Here is an 18,904-nt window from a genome sequence, read left to right as displayed (position 1 = left end):
GGCCCTCTCTTTGCTCTTGTCCCTTTAGGCTGAGCGATTGTATTTGAGATTGGACACAGTTTAGTTATTGGCCAACAATAGAGAGTGTCTTTTATTAACACACTTTCCACAGATTTGGTGGTAATTGCCGCCTTAATCAATAAACTAGCTGAGCAGAAAATTAAAGGTACGTGAAGATTAACCCCCCCCCCCCACCAACATGTACAACATGTTTTTGGTATTAGGCCCATTCTTCAGAAGTGGACTACTGAGAATGCTGGAGCCCTACAGCATAGAGCTAGAAGCGAGGAGGGATGTGACAGTGATAAATAGGCCTTTTAATAACCACTGTGCCACTTGGGTAGCCATTCTGATCCTTTTCTCTCCGAGCTGGGCCCATAGTTCTCCATCCTTCTGTACCTCCCCTGGAATGAGAGAGTGAGTTTACATATTTGAGTAATGACTTGGCCATTACATCACACCAGAGTGTAAATGATACAATTAACACATGTACCTAAAACTTACACTAATTTGTACATTTTTGAAACCATAACTGCAGCAAGGTCGCAGTGTTAATTGTTGTTGATTTGAAGGCTCCTCCAGAAAAAAGGAATGTACAAGCGCACACACACACACAAACACACTTTAACAGATGGTTTGGTTAACTGAAACATCAATTATTGCATTGGCTTGGCAAGCATCGGAGAGGCTCCCGAGTGTGTCTACATGTGTTAGTCCTGTAGGATATGAGTGTTTGGTGAGTTGTTGACCTGGAGGAGAAAAGGGTTAATACTACACTCCTTCACAACAGGCCTGTGGGGGGGTTCATCCTCATCGGCAACAGATTTTAGCACAGCATGCTCGCGTTTTGGAAATACATTGAATGTGGATTGAGCACTTTTACATATTTTGAATCCAATGACTTAAATATTCCTCATTTTATGTTGTTGTAATGGGGTTTTATGCCATTCAACCATACATTCTATTTAGTGTTTGTGAAACCTGAATTTGTAACAATGAATTTATTAAGTATTGCAGCACAATGAATGAACAACGCATGAATGGACAACTTCCAGAGCCTCTTCAGATATTTCCACGAGGTATGGACTCATTGCAATTCATCATAAATTCATATTTGCAAAAGACTTTTTGATTTACAGTATGTATTACCTGTAGAAGAGCTTCTAAAACTATAGTGCTGTAGTCCATATTGGACTACTTAAAACTAGGCAAATCTTTTGGACATTGAGCAAAAGTTGGGAAATGATGGAAGTGGATAGAAATAACAATATATCCTCTGGACAACGTAAAAATTCTGGTGCGTATTTTATAAAAGCTTGATCACAGTCATCCCTGTTTCATCCCAGGAGTTATGTAGTATACCCATCCATAAGAGGTGGAAATCCCGCATTGAGCTGGGGAGTGTGTCGTTCCCATGAAAAAAAATAACTACCAACTTAAAATTCCCCATGTAGAAAATTTGATGCTCAACAGATAAATATTTAAGATGGCTGGGATGTGATTGGTGAACAACAATATAGTAAGGGGTTACTGTACATCACTTAAAGCAAGTAGTTTAAAATATGTTCTTGCATTCAGACAAAGCCTGTATTATGATGTGTAATTTCCATCGTTTGCAGTATGAATTCCTTCCCAACCTATCTACATCATCTGCTCACACACTAAGGAACCCCCAAGGGTTTAGTGAAATCTGTATTGTGTGTCGCAGTGCTTTCATATACATACTGTGTTTTTCTCACTCTTGTTCATTTCAATCCTTGTCACGGTTTCCCTTTGTACAAATCAGGAACAATCTCAGGAGGTCAGCAGCTCAATCACCTTTTCTTTAGCTAATTTCAAAGTAACCCTCATTTGATTTCTATTTTTTCTTTATAAAACGGAACTGATGCATTTGTAAATGGCCCAGTGACGTGTTCTTCATTCTAGTCAATTACTGTTTCAGCTGGCAAGACTCCAGGGATCCGGAACATACATGGCCTGAAGGTACCTATCTCAATAATTGTTTCAGCTGCCTTACACAAAATGAGGAGGAGGTCTTGAAGTGAATGGATTGGTAACATGGTGTTCCACTTATTGAAATGTCAGTTGCAGTCCAGACTGTCCTTGTCTTACCCATGTCTATTTTTTTTGTATGGAAAGGGCTTGATATGGCTGTAATAGGACTTCTCGGTTAGCACCTTTTTCTCTTCTTTGATGCACAACACCTTCATGACCCCGCAAATAGGTTTTGTTGGGTACATGCCACTATTGAAAGTTATTGTAACTGGTTAAGTGCTGGCACATGCACGCAACATTCTAGATTTTTTTTTTCCATTTAAAAAATTAATTGTACCAATCCCATCACCAATCACCCCAATTGAATTGAATGAAATTGAAAGCCCAAAGATGGTCATATTTGCCCTCTTTATCAGTGTGGTTGAAATAAATGTAGTGTGGTATGGAGAATTGAAATATATTAACAATAATAATAACAATAATAAAACAAATATATTAGCAATTTTCTACAATGTACTGGAGTGTACAATTGGTTTATAAGATAGCTTTAGCATTTTCACAAATTTACAGTGAAGAATCCTAACGTGGCCTTTGTACGCATAGATTTTTCAGAATATGGAACTCAGAAAAAGGTTTAGACACCCCTGCAATAGTATTCAGTTAATGTACTGATTTTTTTTAATATGGGACAAAAACAACAGTACCTGGACAAAACCTACACAAACACAGGGAGAACAAACGAACACTGTACAAATTGGAAGGCAAAAATTGCAGAGAATCAAATTTTGAACATCTTGACTGTGAGGTAACCACTACCTCACTGTGCTGCCCATTGTCTGAAATCCAAAGAATTAAGAATTGTGATTCATATCCCTGATCTTATTTGACAATTTTGAGGAAATAAATCTTTCACATTCTGAACAACTATACATCTTGAACATTGAAAATGTCCATTTCAGAGGCTAAGAATACGTTTGTACACACTATGGCCCCTGTTTTTCAAAATACAAATCATAAGAAAAGCGATGCTTCAAAGAAATATCTCAACATTCTATTTCAATAATTTAGTTCTTGGGTGATTTCCAGCTAAACTATACTCATTCACCAAATATCAATCCATTTTAACTCTAAATTTGGCCAGGTTATGAATGTTTATCTCAACAGTATGAAAGCATGTTGTTCTAATAAAGTTTCTCATTTTTAGGTAAATACGAGACCTAACCCAGCCATTGACTCACCTGGTGTCAATGACACCATGGCCAACAACAGGTAAGCTAAGGGAACAAAGTCCAGATGCAAGTTGTAATAAAGCTGAAAGATGAAATACTGTATGTCAAAAAAATTTGATGCGATTCAGCTTAAAGAAATCATCCGCTGAGTTGAAGAGGATCTTGACAACAGGACAGGTATATCCCGGTTCAAGTGAACGGTATTCATACTTTTTACTATAATACTTCTTGAATGATATCATATTCTATGGAAGTAAATATGTGCCACCAGCATTTGAATAAAAAATGCCACTGAAAATTTTATGTTGTAAAATTCACATTATTTCAAAGTGCTCATATTTTCAATAGCTGTATTTCAGTTGGTGGCACGGTGGATCAGCTGGTAAAGCGTTGGCCTCACAGTTTTGAGGTTCCGGGTTCAATCCCGGAACCGCCTATGTGGAGTTTGGATGTTCTCCCCGTGCCTGTGTGGGTATCCTCTGGGCACTCCGATTTCCTTCCACATTCAAAAAACATGCAAGATTAATTGGACACTCTAAATTGACCCTTGGTGTGATAGTGAGTGTGGCTGTTATGTCTCAATGTGCCCTGCGATTGACAGCTGGGATAGGGTCCAGCACTTCCCACGACCCCTGTGAAGAAAATGGATGGATGGATGTATTTCAGTTTAACTTTTCAATGTTAAAAAATTTGCCATATAAAAAAATTCAACCTTTAAAATTCAAACAATATTTTCAATCTCTTGAGATTCAACTGGCTACCATTTGCTGTCTGAAATTCACTGTGTAAATTCAGTGTTAAGAAGGAAGGGTTACTTCAGGTCAGAACCTGGCTGGGTGTTTGGTTTTGATCTGAAGTAACCCTGCCTTCTGTTGGATGTGATTTTTCTGTTTATAGGTGGAATTCCGTCTTTTTAAATTGCATGGATAAAAAAAATATATATATTTTTCGTTTTTCTGCAATATTCCGACCGTAACCCGTGCCAGAATCCAAACTCGTTCATTTTCCGATCCGACTTTTGCAAGCGAGGCAGAAAATTTGATATCCGTCGGTCGAATGTGGAACATGTTTGGAACACCCTTGTTGTATACGAGGCAGTTTATGGGGCCATTTGCAATCATTGTGATGTGACGAATGCCATCGCACTCACACATCTGCAGTCCCGTGTGTAAAATTTGTTACGAGTAAAAATACATAGATATTGAAAGACGTCGCTTATTTTGTGTAGTCTTGACCAATGCAATTGCGCACTTCGCACATTCTCAGCGTACATAAAAACCGATCCAACGCAGTGAACCACAGCCTGACGTCTTTTTTTTTTTTTTTACACGGAAGCACAGGTCTCTAATAAGCTGCTGCTCAGCCTACTTCTACTTCCTTGTTTACCTGACACTGCCCTCCTCCGGCTCTTAAAGGGGTACACACATAATTACAAACACCGTTCACCCACCAGCACTTTACTTAGCAACACAGTCTAGGCAACATAGAATAAAGAAAGTTAGACATGCTGCTTATGTTTACTAATGGTTAAAGTAAAAAAAATAACGAAGTCTTGTTGCTTTAATGAATGTTGGGGTATGTGAATAATAGAAAAAAAACTGGACGAGATTTTCGATTGTATTCTATTTTAAGTAAAAAAGGTCTGGTCTGAAGCTAAAGTAAAAATGAGACGGTGTATCATGTTAAAATTCCACTTTGGCACAGCCTGATCGAGGATGAAAGCACAGACAATACAGTGCACAAAAAGCTATATCTGTATTTTAAATATAGGAGGCTACATAACTCGCTCTTTTGCATGGCAGCTCCATCCTCAGCACCCTTCCACCAACATACTCACTCTCTCGCCTCTGAACATGTCCAAACCATCGAAGTCTGTTCGCTCGAATCTTGTCTCCAAAACATCCAACGTTGGCTGTCCCTCTAATGAGCTCATTTCTAATCTTTTCCAACCTGCTCACTCTGAGCGAGAACCTCAACATCTTCATTTCTGCTACCTCCAGTTCTGCTTCCTGTTGTTTCTTCAGTGCCACCGTCTCTAATCCGTACATCATGGCCGGCCTCACCACTGTTTGGTAAACTTTGCCCTTCATCCAAGCAGAGACTCTTCTGTCACATAACACACCAGACACCTTTCGCCATCTGTTCCAACCTACTGATTGCTGACCCTAAATATTTGAAGTCCTCCACCCTCGCTATCTCTTCTCCCTGTAGCCTCACTCTTCCCCCTCCTCCTTTCTCATTCTTCTTCTTCTTCTTCTTCTTTTCCTTTCGGCTTGTCCCGTTAGGGGTCGCCACAGCGTGTCATCTTTTGCCATCTTAGCCTATCTCCCGCATCTTCCTCTCTAACCCCAACTGCCCTCATGTCTTCCCTCACCACATCCATAAACCTTCTCTTTGGTCTTCCTCTCGCTCTTTTGCCTGGGAGCTCCATCCTCAGCATCCTTCTACCAATATACTCACTCTCTTGCCTCTGAACATGTCCAAACCTTCGAAGTCTGCTCTCTCGAATCTTGTCTCCAAAACATCCAGCTTTGGCTGTCCCTTTAATGAGCTCATTTCTTATCCTTTCCAACCTGGTGACTCCGAACGTGAACCTCAGCATCTTCATTTCTGCCACCTCCAGTTCTGCTTCCTGTTGTTTCTTCAGTGCCACCGTCTCTAATCCGTACATCATGGCCGGCCTCACCACTGTTTTGTAAACTTTGCCCTTCATCCTAGCAGACACTCTTCTGTCACATAACACACCAGACACCTTCCGCCAGCTGTTCCACCCCGCTTGCACCCGTTTCTTCACTTCCTTACCACACTCTCCATTGCTCTGTATTGTTGACCCCAAGTATTTTAAGTCGTCCACCCTCGCTATCTCTTCTCCCTGTAGCCTCACTCTTCCCCCTCTACTTTTCTCATTCACGCACATATATTCTGTTTTACTTCGGCTAATCTTCATTCCTCTCCTTTCCAGTGCATGTCTCCATCTTTCCAATTGTTCCTCTGCATGCTCCCTGCTTTCACTGCATATGACAATATCATCTGCGAACATCATGGTCCAAGGGGATTCCAGTCTAACCTCATCTGTCAGCCTATCCATTACCACTGCAAACAGGAAGGGGCTCAGAGCTGATCCCTGATGCATTCCCACCTCCACCTTAAATTCCTCTGTCACACCTAAGGCACACCTCACCATTGTTCTCCTGCCATCATACATGTCCTGTACTATTTTAACATACTTCTCTGCCACACCAGACTTACGCATGCAGTACCACAGTTCCTCTCTTGGTACTCTGTCATAGGCTTTCTCTAGATCCACAAAGACACAATGTAGCTCCTTCTGACCTTCTCTGTACTTTTCCACGAGCATCCTCAAGGCAATAATGCATCTGTGGTACTCTTTCTAGGCATGAAACCATACTGTTGCTCGCAGATACTTACTTCTGTCCTGAGTCTAGCCTCCACTACTCTTTCCCATAACTTCATTGTGTGGCTCATCAACTTTATTCCTCTATAGTTCCCACAGCTCTGAACATCCCCTTTGTTCTTAAAAATGGGAACCAGAACACTTTTCCTCCATTCTTCAGGCATCTTTTCGCCCGCTCGTATTCTGTTGAATAAGTTGGTCAAAAACTCCACAGCCATCTCTCCAAATTGCTTCCATACCTCTACCGGTATGTCATCAGGACCAACTGCCTTTCCATTTTTCATCCTTTGTAGTGCCTTTCTGACTTCCCCCTTAGTAATCATTTCCACTTCCTGGTCCTTCACTCTTGCCTCTTCAACTCTTCCTTCTCTCTCATTTTCTTCATTCATCAACTTCTCAAAGTATTCTTTCCATCTATTTAGTACACTACTGGCTCCAGTCAACACATTTCCATCTCTATCCTTAATCACCCTGACCTGCTGCACATCCTTACCATCTCTATCCCTCTGTCTGGCCAACCTGTAGAGATCCTTTTCTCCTTCTTTCGTGTCCAACCTGGTGTACATGTCTTCATATGCCTCTTGTTTAGCCTTTGCCACCTCTACCTTTGTCCTACGTCGCATCTCGATGTACTCCTTTCGCCTCTCCTCAGTCCTCTCAGTATCCCACTTCTTCTTCGCTAATCTCTTTCCTTGTATGACTCCCTGTATTTTGGGGTTCCACCACCAAGTCTCCTTCTCCCCTTTCTTACCAGAAGACACACCAAGTACTCTCCTGCCTGTCTCTCTGATCACCTTGGCTGTCGTCGTCCAGTCTTCCGGGAGCTTCGGTTGTCCATCGAGAGCCTGTCTCACCTCTTTCCGGAAGGCCGCACAACATTCTTCCTTTCTCAGCTTCCACCACACGGTTCTCTGCTCTACCTTTGTCTTCTTAATCTTCCTACCCACCACCAGAATCATCCTACATACTACCATCGTATGCTGTCGAGCTACACTCTCCCCTACCACTACTTTACAGTCAGTAACCTCCTTCAGATTACATCGTCTGCACAAAATAGAATCCACCTGCGTGCTTCTACCTCCGCTCTTGTAGGTCACAATATGTTCCTCCATGGAAATAAGTGTTCACTACAGCCATCTCCATCCTTTTTGCAAAGTCCACCACCATCTGTCCCTCAAAGTTCCTTTCCTGGATGCCATACTTACCCATCACTGCTTCATCGCCCCTGTTTCCTTTACCAATATGTCCATTACAAACTGCACCAATCACAACTCTCTCGCTGTCTGGGATGCTCAGAACTACTTCATCTAGTTCCTTCCAGAATTTCTCTTTCAACTCTAGGTCACATCCTACCTGTGGTGCATAGCCGCTAACCACATTATACATAACACATTCAATTTCAAATTTTAGTCTCATCACTCGATCTGATACTCTTTTCACCTCCAAGACATTCTTAGCCAGCTCTTCCTTTAAAATAACCCCTACTCCATTTCTCTTCCCATCTACTCCGTGGTAGAATAATTTAAACCCTGCTCCCAAACTTCTAGCCTTACTACTTTTCCACCTGCTCTCTTGGATGCACAGAATATCAACCTTTCTCCTAATCATCATGTCAACCAACTCCTGTGCTTTTCCTGTCATAGTCCCAACATTCAAAGTCCCTACACTCAGTTGTAGGCTCTGTGCATTCCTCTTTTTCTTCTGACGCTGGATCCGGTTTCCTCCTCTTCTTTGTCTTCGACCCAGAGTAGCTGAATTTCCACCGATGCCCTGCAGGTTAGCAGTGCCGGGGGCGGACGTTGTTAACCCGGGCCACGACCGATCCGGTATGGAATTCTTTAGATGAACGCTCATATTTGTTTGGCACAGTTTTTACGCCGGATGCCCTTCCTGACGCAACCCTCTGCATTTATCCGGGCTTGGGACCGGCCTACAGATTGCACTGGTTTGTGCCCCCATAGGGCTGCATTCCCTCCTCCTTTCTCATTCACGCACATAAATTCTGTTTTACTTCGGCTAATCTTCATTCCTCTCCTTTCCAGTGCATGTCTCCATCTTTCTAATTGTTCCTCTGCATGCTCCCTGGTTTCACTGCATATCACAATATCATCTGTGAACATCATGGTCCAAGGGGATTCCAGTCTAACCTCATCTGTCAGCCTATCCATTACCACTGCAAACAGGAAGGGGCTCAGAGCTGATCCCTGATGCAGTCCCACCTCCACCTTAAATTCCTCTGTCACACCTAAGGCACACCTCACCATTGTTCTGCTGCCATCATACATGTCGTGTACTATTTTAACATACTTCTCTGCCACACCAGACTTACGCATGCAGTACCACAGTACCTTTCTTGGTACTCTGTCATAGGCTTTCTCTAGATCCACAAAGACACAATGTAGCGCCTTCTGACCTTCTCTGTACTTATCCACTACCATCCTCAAGGCAAATAATGCATCTGTGGTACTCTTTCTAGGCATGAAACCATACTGTTGCTCGCAGATACTTCTGTCCTGAATCTCGCCTCCACTACTCTTTCCCATAACTTCATAGTGTGGCTCATCAACTTAATTCCTCTATAATTTCCACAGCTCTGAACATCGCCTTTGTTCTTAAAAATGGAAACCAGAACACTTTTCCTCCATTCTTCAGGCATCTTTTCGCTCGCTAGTATTCTGTTGAATAAGTTGGTCAAAAACTCCACAGCCATCTCTCCAAATTGCTTCCATACATCCACCGGTATGTCATCAGGACCTGCCTTTCCATTTTTCATCCTTTGTAGTGCCTTTCTGACTTCCCCCTTACTAATCATTGCCACTTCCTGGTCCTTAACACTTGCCTCTTCAACTCTTCCTTCTCTCTCATTTTCTTCATTCATCAACTTCTCAAAGTATTCTTTCCATCTATTTAGCACACTACTGGCACCAGTCAACACATTTCCATCTCTATCCTTAATCACCCTTATCTGCTGCACATCCTTCCCATCTCAATCCTTCTGTCTGGCCAACCTGTAGAGATCCTTTTCTCCTTCTTTCGTGTCCAACCTGGTGTACATGTCTTCATATGCCTCTTGTTTAGCCTTTGCCACCTCTACCTTTGCCCTACGTCGCATCTCGATGTACTCCTTTCGCCTCTCCTCAGTCCTCTCAGTATCCCACTTCTTCTTCGATAATCTCTTTCCTTGTATGACTCCCTGTATTTTGGGGTTCCACCACCAAGTCTCCTTCTCCCCTTTCCTACCAGATGACCCACCAAGTACTCTCCTGCCTGTCTCTCTGATCACCTTGGCTGTCGTCGTCCAGTCTTCCGGGAGCTTTGGTTGTCCATCGAGAGCCTGTCTCACCACTTTCCGGAAGGCCGCACAACATTCTTCCTTTCTCAGCTTCCACCACATGGTTCTCTGCTCTACCTTTGTCTTCTTAATCTTCCTACCCACCACCAGAGTCATCTACACACCACCATCCTATGCTGTCGAGCTACACTCTCCCCTATCACTACTTTACAGTCAGTAATCTCCTTCAGATTACATCGTCTGCACAAAATATAATCCACCTGCGTGCTTCTACATCCGCTCTTGTAGGTCACGATATGTTCCTTCCTCTTCTGGAAATAAGTGTTCACTACAGCCATCTCCATCCTTTTTGCTAAGTCCACCACCATCTGTCCCTCAAAGTTCCTTTCCTGGATGCCGTACTTACCCATGACTTCTTCATCGCCCCTGTTTCCTTTACCAATAGGTCCATTACAATCTGCACCAATCACAACTCTCTTGCTGTCTGGGATGCTCAGAACTACTTCATCTAGTTCCTTCCTGAATTTCTCTTTCAACTCTGGGTCACATCCTACCTGTGGGGCATAGCCGCTAACCAGATTATAAATAACACCCTCAATTTCAAATTTTAGTCTCATCACTTGATCGGATACTCTTTTCACCTCCAAGACATTCTTCGCTAGTTATTCCTTTAAAATAACCCAAACTCCTGAGCTTTTCCTGTCATAGTCCCAACATTCAAAGTCCCTACACTCAGTTGTAGGCTCTGTGCATTCCTCTTTTTCTTTTGACGATGGATCCGGTTTCCTCCTCTTCTTTGTCTTCGACCCAGAGTAGCTGAATTTCCACCGATGCCCTGCAGGTTAGCAGTGCCGGGGGCGGACGTTGTTAACCCGGGCCACGACCGATCCGGTATGGAATTCTTTAGATGAACGCTCATATTTGTTTGGCACAGTTTTTATGCTGGATGCCCTTCCTGACCCAACCCTCTGCATTTATCCGGGCTTGGGACCGGCCTACAGATTGCACTGGTTTGTGCCACCATAGGGCTGCATTATAGGGGGCAACATAACATTAACCTTAAAACTGTTTGGGAGCATCATTCAGCTTTCAATGTGCATTCCTAAAGATATTCTGCAAGCAATAATTCAGTTTTATACCAAAAAAAACAGACAGGGATATCATTGTGGGTAAAAAAAAATAAATGAAACAAAGTTGGAAGCGACGTTTGAAGTTTATAGTTAATAGTTGGCTTGGTTTGGTTAGCAATGTATTTCCTTGTTTGTTGACATTTTCATTGTAGGTTTGCAAAAACACAAAATTGTTCTTAAAAATGTTATGATGGGAATGTAAATGCTCTAATCTTAATCTTTGAATGAGCCATGTAGCTTCAATGGATGCCGCTGATCTGACCACAGTGCATACTTCTGATGTTGCTCACAGTGGTCAAAGGGAGTGCTCTCGGGCTTGGTGTATTTGCTCAGACACGAGGTGAGAGTTTAGAAGCAATTACTTGTAAAAATGTCTGTATTATTCACTGATAACGAAACATGACGTTAATAATTGTTGTCGAATTCATGCGTTTCATTTACAAAAACAAGAATTAAAACATTTGGATATGATATACACGCTATGAAAGGCCACTTGCATGCCATGACCCAAATCTGAATTGAATTTAGTCTCACTTCTAGTAGTTTACTTAATAAAATTTGTATTTGAATTTGTAATTTTTTGGCATAAAGGTATGCACCTAAATAAGGAACGATCATATTGTGTTCATTTTGAAAACAAAATAGCATTTATTTCTCGATGTACTAGATATATTTCATTCATAATACAATTTATAAAACTTGCACGTTAAAATTGGTGATCAACCTTTGATCATGCTTGCAGCCCCCAGATCCCCGGCTATTTTTCAGTCTTTTTTCATTTATTCAAATGACACTAACACTGAATTTTGATGGTGAATTTCAGACAGTGAATTGCAGCAAGTTGAATCTCGGGAGACTGAAAATAGTGTTTTCATTTTAAAGGTTGATTTTTTTTTTTTTTTTTAATTTTTTTTTTTACATGGTGAATTTGTTAACATTGAAAAGAAACTGAAATACAGCCATTGAAAGTGTGATCACTTTGAAATAACAATATGAATTTTACAACATAAAATTTTCAGTGGCATTTTTAATTCAAATCCTGGTGGCACATATTTACTTCCATAATATTTTCATGACTTTCCAGATAAATTCTCAAGATATCCAATACCAAGAGCAACTTGGACAAGGAAATGGAGGCACAGTTTACAAGTAAGTGTCTCCTGGCTCACACAATGAGACACTAATACAAGGCCAAAGTGTAATGTTGGATAGTTGCTGATGCTCTAAGATGTAGGAATGGGACTGGGTGTGTGAGCAATTGATAGCAATTGGCTTATTTCCATCACACCAACCATTATATGTCACGATTGAGTGGCTCTGTGCTCAGTTTCTAGGCAGCTGTATTTTTTTAAACCGCTAAACTTATGACAAGAATGTTGCTTCTTTCCCCCTCCTGTATTGTGTCCTCGTTCCATCAATTCAACTATATTGAGCTGTTTTATTGATATTGAAGTATTAATTACTGGTCCGGTAAACCTTGACTTGGCTTAATATTCGGTCACATTCACAGCAGTTCTAGTAAATTTCTAACTGAGCAAGGCCAAAAATGCTGTCTTATATTCTTTTGTCTCAATCCCCCCCAATATTGACTCTTTTATAGCTTCGAGACGATTTCCTGAAAGTCCCATCTTTCATAGTTGTAGGACAAACAGAATGTTGAGGTTTAATGGCATAAATGGTTACAGTACACTTGCGAAGACCAATATTGCGAATCCAACAACTTCTCAGTCAATTTAGTTTATCAGAAAATCCATATCGTTTGGTGCTAAAAATTTTATGGCTGGTAGGAGAGAGGAGAAAAAAAAAATACAGCTCCACCTTGTTTTGCTGTTGTGCATTGTTTTGTTAAATGTATTTATATTAAAGGCAAGGCAGTTTATTTATACTGTAACAGCACATTCCATATACCTGTGCAATGTTTGAAATGAACAGAAAAGCAAAAAGTTGAGATTTAAATATGTCCATTGAAATGAATAAATAATTCAATTGGAATGATTAAAAAAAAAAACAGGGTCAAAATGTCAAAACATTTCACTTGAAAAACCTGAAGAATTCTCATTACCTCTAGACATTAAAAGACTATTACTGTTGTTGAGTAATTAATATTGGAAAAGATGATGCCAGAAGTGAACACCTGTATTGACTTCTAGTTTATTTTGACATCGGTTGTTATCATCAAACTAGCGAGGTCTCACAAAGGGGCACCACGTCTGTTTTTATGTGTACATTTTCAGAAAACTGAGGAAAAAACTTATCAATCTATTCTGTTTATTCTACTTGCTTTATAGACTAAAGAAGAGTTCTAGATTACAGCAGTTACACTGAAAATGTGTGTGAATACGTTACTGAGTAATAAACTTGTACAGAGTTAGGACTTCTGTGTGTGTGTGAAGCTGGTATTTTATCCCAAACTTCTTATGCACTAATTTTATACATTCTGGCAATGATTTCCATGCTGTACTCAAAACATAGATCAGTGTGTCCAGGGTATGGTGTGTCTTTGACCACCTTAGGATCATCTTTATCTGACAAGTATGTTAAAAACACACAAGGACTTTTGTTTTTTTTGTCTCTAGTAGTTGTAGTTGCTCTAGTCCAGTACAGCCAAAACATTTCAACAGTTAATTTTTTTTCTGTCAATGTGAGATGCTGTGTACATTAATGAGGAAAAAATGAATTTAAATGATTTTAACAAATGGCTACAATATAACAACGGTTGAAAAATGCTCAATAGTTCCTCGCTGCTCACATGGTAATATGAATGTTAAACACAGAGATCAGAATTCAATGGATTTAAGTTGTACATTTCCAAAAAGCCTGTAATGAGGAGATATTCTAAAAAAAAAAAAAAAAAAAAAAAAAAAATCTGAGTTTTTAAAAGACTGAAACATGTTGACAAGAGTTTAATGACAGTTTAAAATGGAGAAACAAAATTGAGTAGCGAGATTATATAGGGCACTATTCCCACTTCTATATGCAGGCTGCTTCAGGTTGGCAGTAAACCACGGTTTGTTGTTATACAAAGTGCAAAATGACTGTTGGTACACGTACCTCTTCACAGAAACTGATATAGGATGTGACAGCGTCCATATATTCATCCAGGCTTCCATTTTCCAAGACACTCTAATTTCTGAAGTCTAAACAGCTCTGAAGTTCTGTCTTTGCTCCATCCGCCCACTTTTTAACTTTTTACACCATAAGCTTTGTGCATTTAAGTTCTTGCCTTTATGTTGGTATTAAGTGAGTAAAGCAGTGAGCAGACAAGCTCACAGCTTCATGAGGCCAAGCGTGGTATGTGGTGTTTAACGTACTGTAGTATTTGTCCAAAATGTTATTTTCCCTGATAAGACTGTCAATGGGCTGATTGTATTTAGGGAATTTGTGGTTGTGTTTACCTTTGTTGAATTCCCAAAGAATAATGAGGGGTGACTCTTTGTTGTTGTTTTTTTTTCTTTTCAATTATTTAAGCGAGCAATAGTGGTGCGGGATTCGTTTTGGCTAGATGTAGACAGAATGTAAACAGCGGTAGATGACTGGTTAGTGTGTTTGCCTCACAGTTCAGAGGACTAGGGTTTAAACCCCGGCCTGGTCTGTGTGTAGTTTGGATGTTCTCTTTGTGTCTGTGTAGGTTTTCTCCAGGCACTCCGGTTTCCTCCAATATCCCAAAAACGTGCGTTATTGGTGACTCTAAATGGATGGATCCGCACAGGGCACTTAACCAATGCCTACCTAGGTACTGTTGTTAGGCACCCCAAGATAACGATCAAAAGGGCGGACACAGTGCAGCTGAAGCACGTTATGAGCAATTCATTAGAGCAAATTCCCGATAGTATTTTCCTTTTCCTTTTTCATTTTTCTGTTTACTCTGTGCCCATGGTATCAGAAATATTGACAGAGTGTACAGGAAGGTCTGAATTACTTTCAATGGGGATATATTCATAATTTTAAGGTTTCTCAAACGGGAACGCCAGTTAAAGTTTCTGCAACTTGTCGGCCGGTTGGTGTGTGTTGGTGTGCTCCCATATTATTGGTTTGATTAATACTCTACAAGGGCTCAAACTCCATAACTTTTCTCACACAGTGGAATAAACCCAGAGGGTCCAAAATCAAACCACCACGGGTAGTTTGGGTTTGGGTAGCTCAACCAACGGAAAGGAGGACTAAGCCGCTTTCCTCCTCTTTTTGTCTTTGACCTACATTATCTGAATTTCTACCTAGAGAAAGTAGACCTAGAGAAAGCCTATGACAGAGTACCAAGATAGGAACTGTGGTACTGCATACACAAGTCTGGTGTGGCGGAGAAATATGTTAGATTAGTACAGGACATGTATGAGGGCAGAAGTATTTAAGGTGGAGGTGGGACTGCATCAGGGATCCGCGCTGAGCCTTTCCTGTTTGCGGTAATAATGGATAGGCTGACAGATGAGGTAAGACTAGAAGCCCCTTGGACTCTGATGTCCGCAGATGATATTGTGAATCTGCAGTGAAAGCAGGGAGCATGCAGGCGGAGAAACAATTAGAAAGATGGAGGCACGCACTGGAAAGGAGAGGAATGAAGATTAGCCGAAGTAAAACAGAATATATGTGCGTGAATGAGAAAAGTAGAGGGGGAAGAGTGAGGCTACAGGGAGAAGAGATAGCGAGGGTGGATGACTTCAAATACTTGGGGTCAACAATATAGAGAAATGGAGAGTGTGGTAAGGAAATAAAGAAACAGGTCCAAGCGGGGTGGAGCAGTTGGTGGAAGGTGTCTGGTGTTCTTTGTGACAGAAGAGTTTCTGCTAGGCTGAAGGGTAAAGTTTATAAAACACTGGTGAGGCTGGCCATGATGTACGGATTAGAGATGGTGGCACTGAAGAAACAACAGGAAGCAGAACTGGAGGTACCATAAATGAAGATGCTGAGGTTCTTGTTGTGGAGTGAACAGGTTGGATAGGATTAGAAATGAGCTCATTAGAGGGACAGCCAAAGTTGGATGTTTTGGAGACAAGGTTAGAGAGAGCAGACTTCGATGGTTTCGACATGTTCAGAGGCGAGAGAGTGAGTATATTGGTAGAAGGGTGCTAAGGATAGAGCTGCCAGGCAAAAGAGCGAGAGGAAGACCAAAGAAAAGGTTGATGTGTGGGAGGACATGAGGACAGTGGGACAGTGGGATAGGCTTAAATGGAAAAAGATGACACGTTGTGGCGACACCTAATGGGACAAGCTGAAAGGAAAAGAAGAAAACAGTTAAAAAACAGCAACTCTAAATATGGGTTGCAGTATCTGCTGAGCTCTGTGACGTCACTGCACAATTTTTGTGGCTATATAACCATATCCTGCCACCTTTTTGTTTTCCATGATAAATCCGTGATGTGGTCTGCCCGGTGTAGATGGAAGCCCGTAAGCAATACAGGACCATCGGGAACAGCCTCACAAAGCACAGGGCGGTGGAAGGTCTTTAGGCATTTGTTAAAAGATGAAGGTCATCCATTTTGTTGGATAGGAATTGTCCATTTGCAAGGACGATCGATGGAAACAACAATCTGTATCCTCTCTCCAGTCTACATTGTAACTGAGACACGTAACTGAGACATCCACACGGATTAGCGCCATCTTGGTAACAGGAGTAAATGATGCAGGTTTTAATTGAAGATATTTTGCACAAAAACTAAAAAATGGAAAAAGAAATTTGTTGTCCCATTGGGGTGCGCGCTGAACTTTTCCTGCCATTTGAACTTGTTCAGGGCCCCGCTCTTGTGCTCAACTGCAGGTGGCACTTTTATGAGTGCCAGGAGTGGTTTTCTGGTGCTCTCCCAACAGATCAAGGCTTGGAAAAAAGGATTGAACCTACTTCGCTGGCTTCTTTGATTGGACAGGTGGCAATACAGGACAAAGGGGATAGAGTAAGGGTTGGCCAAAGCCACCCTGTAACTGAAAAGTGTTTAGCCAGGAAAGGCATAGGGCCTAAAAGCAAGAGAAAAAGAAGGCAAAGTTAAGCTTTAAATAATCAGGGCGCATGTCTAACGGACAGAAAGTTGAGAAGACCACACCCATTGTCTTAAATCTGGTCTACAATTTGGCCTGTGAAAATGGGTGACAAATCACACATAAATGTAAAATACTCCCAACTTGGCACTCTTACTCAGCAATCAAGCAGATATAATTATTTGTTAGACTAGTCTGGGACAATCAACTAATTGTTCAATACATCATTTCATACTGTTTGGCTTCAAATCAAGATCAACAGTTCTCAGTCTCACAATGATACAAATAGTAAGGCATTCTTTTAGAATATTTCTGACTCAATTGGATGTTACTAACACCTTAACTGACCTGAACATTCATTTCAGTGTCTGCCTTTTTTTTTAAGGCATGCTCACTGGCCAATCTCATTCACCAATTTAAGTGACAATGTGGCTGATCAGGTAAATTTCAAGGACGTACATACAGTCTCGTCGACTTTTAAATACAGAAGTGGAATAAAAACCAACACTTCAGGGCTGTGACAGTGGCGACATCTACTTTTACACTTTTCTTAAAGCCTCTACGTTTCCCTATTGATTTTGTTTTGTTACCACATTGATTAGATGTTATTTATGATCAATGCTCCAGCCTCTCTGGTTAATTGCGGTTTACCTTGTACCTCAGTGATATTGTTTCTTTCTTGACTGATTTAATGGTTTTGTTGACGCTATGCCTCAAAAGACACCTCGAAACCTCTTTTTTTTTTTTTTTTTTTATCAACCCTCATTGTATTCAAGAGCACTGGAGCACACATTCAAGGGAGACAAACTACGAATAAAATGTCATCTTATTACATTTTAGATCATTTTAAAAAGTGGACCATCTCATTTGGCCAAACAAATTAAAAAGCCTGAGAACTATATAGCAGCGCAGGATCAATTCCCGCAAAGGGATTGTGTCTATGTGTCCTGCGAGTGACTGGCCACCACTTCAGAGTGTAGTCCGCCTTTTGCCCAAACTTACCTGGGATAGGCTCCAGCACTCCCATGACCTTTGTGAGGATAAGCGGTTTGGAAAATGGAAAAAAAAAAAAAAGGAAAATGCATTCGTCAGTATAAGTTGGTGGTGAAATCTATAATTTGCAGCTTTAATTTAATACACGAAAGGGAAAAAAAATTAAAGTACAAACAATTCTACATTGCTGTAATTTCTCATGTGTAATGTAACATTTTTCCTTCTCAAAAGTCAATGAAAAGCTAATTTATTTGTACAGCGTATTTCATGCACAATGTAAGCCAATGTGCTTTACATGATTAAAAGCATTTAAGTACAAAGAAATATAACATTTAAAACTGGGGGAACAAATGAAAATAAAATACAAAATATAAAACAGCTTGCAGTGCAAGCAATATCATTGAAAAGTGGAAATGGAAAAATAGTTGAGAACCGGGATTTAAAAACGTTCACACTTGGGGCTGACATTACTTCTCTTTGCAACTTATTCCATTTGTGTGTAGCATAATTGCTAAATGCTGCTTCACCTTGTTTGCTTTGGACTCTGTGCGCTCTACTGTTTGACCTGACTGTTGATTCCAGAGCCCCCTACTGAGTTTGTATTTCAAAAGCATCTTTCTTGTACTCAGGGCCTATACCATTTAGTGATTTATAGACCAGTAGCACAATTTTAAAATCTATTTTGAAACTGACCTCGAGCCAATGTAAAGCTTTAGAATTGGAGTTATATCCTCTGACTTCTTTGGTCTGGTCAGAACCCAAGCTGCAACATTCTGAATGAGCTAAACCTTTTGAATGCTCTTTTTGGGGAGTCTAGTCAGAAGACCATTACTATAGTCAAGTCTACTTGAGATAAAAGCATGGATGAGCTTCTCCCGATCTG

General features: G+C 40.8%; 1 protein-coding gene across 7 annotated transcripts in view; it reads left to right on the top strand.

Moving 5' to 3' along the window:
- The window catches only part of map2k5 (mitogen-activated protein kinase kinase 5), a 122,283-nt gene that overhangs the window by 14,332 nt on the left and 89,047 nt on the right, over positions 1 to 18,904 (top strand). For all 7 annotated transcript variants that reach the window (XR_009794332.1, XM_061815415.1, XM_061815413.1 and 4 more), the window contains exons 4-8: positions 1,010 to 1,079; positions 1,943 to 1,983; positions 3,200 to 3,264; positions 3,353 to 3,401; positions 12,146 to 12,210. Coding sequence is in view for 6 of the 7 variants with exons in the window: in XM_061815415.1 (XP_061671399.1) it covers positions 1,010 to 1,079; positions 1,943 to 1,983; positions 3,200 to 3,264; positions 3,353 to 3,401; positions 12,146 to 12,210 (290 nt within the window). In the remaining variant the exon portion in view is untranslated. The remainder of the gene's footprint in view (positions 1 to 1,009; positions 1,080 to 1,942; positions 1,984 to 3,199; positions 3,265 to 3,352; positions 3,402 to 12,145; positions 12,211 to 18,904) is intronic.

The sequence above is a fragment of the Syngnathoides biaculeatus genome, chromosome 3 (genome assembly GCF_019802595.1).
Source record: "Syngnathoides biaculeatus isolate LvHL_M chromosome 3, ASM1980259v1, whole genome shotgun sequence".
Classification (NCBI taxonomy): domain Eukaryota; kingdom Metazoa; phylum Chordata; class Actinopteri; order Syngnathiformes; family Syngnathidae; genus Syngnathoides; species Syngnathoides biaculeatus.
The sequence above is the reverse complement of the archived record's forward strand: the minus strand, read 5'-3'. Positions and strand labels throughout refer to the sequence as shown.